Source organism: Nannospalax galili, unplaced genomic scaffold (assembly GCF_000622305.1).
Source record: "Nannospalax galili isolate Female #2095 unplaced genomic scaffold, S.galili_v1.0 scaffold1007, whole genome shotgun sequence".
NCBI lineage: Eukaryota > Metazoa > Chordata > Mammalia > Rodentia > Spalacidae > Nannospalax > Nannospalax galili.
In genome coordinates, this window is record NW_008355473.1 from 899,395 (window position 1) to 903,662 (window position 4,268).

General features: G+C 50.6%; 1 protein-coding gene across 1 annotated transcript in view; it reads right to left on the reverse strand.

Moving 5' to 3' along the window:
• Positions 1 to 269: 269 nt before the first annotated feature.
• The window catches only part of LOC103749866 (cadherin-16-like), a 9,605-nt gene continuing 5,606 nt past the window's right edge, over positions 270 to 4,268 (reverse strand). The window contains 5 exon segments of the mRNA XM_008852759.3: positions 270 to 609; positions 2,053 to 2,169; positions 2,603 to 2,710; positions 2,852 to 3,094; positions 3,691 to 3,824. Of these exon segments, the coding sequence (XP_008850981.1) occupies positions 512 to 609; positions 2,053 to 2,169; positions 2,603 to 2,710; positions 2,852 to 3,094; positions 3,691 to 3,824 (700 nt within the window). The 3' untranslated portion in view covers positions 270 to 511.

Sequence of the window (4,268 nt, forward strand, 5' to 3'; positions counted from 1 at the left end):
GGATGCTCTCACCATCACCTGTATAGTTACACTGGTCTGTGGCTGGTGGGCTCTGGAGGCCCAAGGAAATGACCCACCTTGTTTTGGCTTCAAGATCTCAGCAACAGCTTAGATGATGCCCTTGTGTCCTTCTTCACAAGGGACCCTAGTCTTACCCTTCAAGCCTTCTGACCTATTCTGTGTAGCAGGAGATAGAGAGGGCGTGAAGAGGCCTCTGTGTGCTCACTCATCCATGCACATGTGAATGTGCAGACATGCTACAGCCATCCTTTAGGACCCAGCCAGGCTCTCTGAGCCTTTATTATTAGACAAAAAGCTGCCATTTGGAATATTCTCACAGCTATCCCAGTGTTCAGACTCTGGGTCATGTCTGGTGACAGTGCCTCCACTTCAGAAAAGTGAAGGGCTTTTACTCTGTCCTGGTCCCCAGTGGATCTTGACACTAGGTTCTTTCTTAGTGAGTTCATATGGGGCTGGGGCCAACCTCCCAGCTGGGGAATGTCTGGATCACTCACGCTGTTGCCTTCAGGGGCACACTGTCTGCTGGCTGATCCAGGTCCTTCTTCCTCGCCAGGGCCAGGTGGGTGAAGACGAGAATAAGGATGAAGCCTAAAGAACCCAAGTGGGATGAATCAACCCTTTGAAGGGGCTGTGGGCTGGGTCCCTCACTAAACTCCTGCCATTGGTATTGGTTTAATAAAGATGACATTTCCTAGACAGTGTTCCCAAGGCTGTTCTGGATATAAATCCTGGTGTCTGATGGGATCTGAGTGCTGTCATCTAAGCATGTCCCAGACTTCTAAAGCCCCTTCTTAGGAGGATCGAAAATTCAAGGACTGCCTAGGCGGCTGTGAGTTCCAAGTCAGACTGGGGCAACTTAATGAGATCCTGTTTCAAAATAAATATTTCTTTTTAAAGGCTGGGGAACCAGGTGTGGTGACACACACCTTTAGTCCCAGCACTCAGGAAGTAGAGATAGGTGGATCTCTGTGAGATCAAGCCCAGCTTGGTCTACATAGGAGTTACAGGCCAGCTGGGGCTTCTCCAAAAACAAAAACAAAACAAAGCAAAACAACAGAAAAGGCTGGGGAAGTAGTTCAGCAGAAAAGTGCTTGTCTGGCATGTGTAAGACTCTAGGTTAAAACCCCAGTAAAACACCACACACACACACACACACACACACACGCACACGCACACACACGCACACACATACACATGCGCATACATGCGCACACACACGCACACACACACACACATACCCACGCACACGCACGCACATGCACACACATACACATGCGCATACACGCACACACACACGCACACACACACACATACACACACACGCACACACACGCACACACACACACACATACACACGCATACGTGGTGATTGAATTCAGATTGAAGTCAGGTTATCAGGCTTGGTGGCAGGCACCTTCACCTGCTGAGTCATCTTGCAGGCCCCTAATACAAGTTTTAAACACACACACACACACGCGCACACACACACACACACACACACCCCTTTTCTTTGGGGCACAGTTTGGATGGAGTTCATGGGAGAGCCATTGAGTTATTCACATGGATCTTCAAGAGAAAGACGCCTCACAGCTTTGTATTAGAACCAGTGAAGAAAACCGGCAAGGAGCAAATTTAGAACTTAGGGAACTACGTAAAGGGGATGGAGAAGGTCACTGGAGTTGAAGGAACAAAACTGGATAGACCTGGGTTTTGTCACTGTCATCTTGAACAAGTCATTTAACCTTTCTGAGCCACAGTAATTTCATCTGCAAAGCTGGGAGGTGGCAGGATTGAACTCTCAGGGTGTGGAGAACATTCTTTTATGTGCTTGCTATGGGGTCTGACACACAGGCAATGCATGATAATGTGATGCTAAAAGCTGTTTCCAACATCACTGTGATACCTGGGATGGTATATAATGTCTAGGGGGCTCTTTTTCCAGGCCTGGGGGTCAAGGGACACTGTTTCTCTGGAGGCTGTGACTCTAACCACTCATCACCCTCACCCATGAAGGAGTTCAGCCTCTATTACCTATTGCTGCAAGGGTGCCCAAGACGACACCCACTGCTGACAGCTTCGTGGGCATGCCCTCCATGTGGCCCACCTTGCGCATACACTGTCCTTCCACATTGCAGCGACACACAATCACTGGGGTGGGAGAGGAAGATGAGAGTGTTAGGGAAGGCTCCCAGCTGCTTGGAGTACCCTGTCTGGCCAGTTGACTGACAGGTGTTTTTGTGCACACCCATGTATGTACATATGTATGAAAGAATGCATTCCTCTGTGCATGTGGCAGCGTGTACACAGATATGTGGACCCAGCTACAGACGTGCAAATATGCACAGGCATGTGCTATCTTTTTGAGCATGTGTGGTATGTACCCAGGCTCTTTCCCCTGTACCATAATGGCTCTCCCTAACATGTGGCAGTGTGTACACAGATATGTGGACCCAGCTACAGACGTGCAAATATGCACAGGCATGTGCTATCTTTTTGAGCATGTGTGGTATGTACCCAGGCTCTTTCCCCTGTACCATAATGGCTCTCCCTAACCTTGGCTGTGCTTGAGTCCCAGCCTCACCTGGAACCAGGAGTTGCCACATCTGGGCATCATGGTAGATAATCACAGGGACCATGTATTCACCTGGCTCTACCCAGTGCAGGGCCAAGGTGAGGTAGGCATGGGAATCTGTTGGATTGCGGGCAATGATTAGGGTTACTAGCTTGGACAAGCTCTATCAGAACTGCTCCCCTAGAGTCAACCCCACCTCATATTTCATTTCCGTGTGAGTCCTATCACCCAGGCTCCTTCCTTTCCCCTGCCACATACCATTGAAAGGCTGGAGGTGCCAGTCCCACTGCATGGTGGGGTTGGGACCAAGGGTAAAGCTGTAGGGATGATGCTCATTGGCCAGGTCAGGGTCTTCACTGACTCCACTGACAACCACACCATAGTCCTGGCGGGGTGTGCAGAGGTGTCGGTTGGGCCCAGGAGCCAAACTCAGTGCTGGGATGGGAGGGGCCTTCAGGAAGTGAAGTACGATGGTGGCAGAAGTGCTCAGTCCTGGTTCATCTGTATTATTGGGGGTGAAGATAAGCCCTAGAGTGCCTGGGCTGGTCCCCATGTAGCCCACACAGCCCATCAGCCTTACACTGCTGCATCTCCACCCATTCTTCCCATCCAGTCGCCATCCCCTGTCAGTCTCTTCCTCACGGTGGGCTTCATCCTTTCACTCACTGAACAACTGCCATGCCCACCATGTACTTTTCTGGATGCCATACCTGAGTGCCCTGGTGCCAACATCCATCCAGGTGGCAGTGCCCTGACCATGGGAGGGACTTCTGTATACCCTCCCTGACATGCCCTCCCAGGATCAGATGTTCATCCTTTCCAAGTGCCATTCACAGGCTCCTATACCTGGCCTCAGTGTTCTGTTTGACCCATCTAACACTCCTGCCCTATACAAAACTTCTGGCCCTCCTTCTACCTCCCTATACCAGTACTCACTGTCCCTGCCTGTCCTTTGAGTTGACATCCTGAGAAGCCCAAGGGGCAAGGTTGAAAGATTTTGAATATTAAGCTAGAAGGATGGTTTTCACGTGAGGTTTTCAAATGGAATTACTTCTCTATCCTCCCCTTCAGAAGACCCCATTGCTGCCTGATCATACCTGTGTCTTTGGCCTCCACAAGCACTGTGTACGTGTCCCCAGGCCGGGCACCCCGCAGGGACTGGGCTGTGTGCACCTCCCCGGAGACCTCCTTGATGCAGAGCCAGCCCTCTGAGTCATTGACTAGGGAGAACCTGAGGCCCAAAGAAGGAGGAGTATGTGTGGAGGGGGAAGGCATCGGGACTACATACAGGATCTTACTCAGAAACTCCCAGGAGCGTGTGGCTTGCTTAAGTCCTATATCTTTTCTGCCTCTCAGGGGCAGCAACAGTGCTGGTGAGCCCAGTCTCTCTCCCTACTTTCAGAATTTGTTGAGGTTTGGTGTTTGAACTGTGGGTAGGGCGAAGATTAGCAGAGCCTGTGTGTCTGATTCCACTTCGCTAGTTGCAGAGCACCCATTCAACTAGTCTGAAGGGCCAGAGTCAGAGCACATGCCTGTGCTTCAATCTGTGTGGTGATGCTCCCTCCAGGAAGACTAATCAGAGCTCTAAACACTCCCTCCGTTCCCACCTATTTCATCCAGCCCTGATCCTGCAGGAGTCAGAATCATGGCATTAGTCATAGTTTGAGAAGTATTC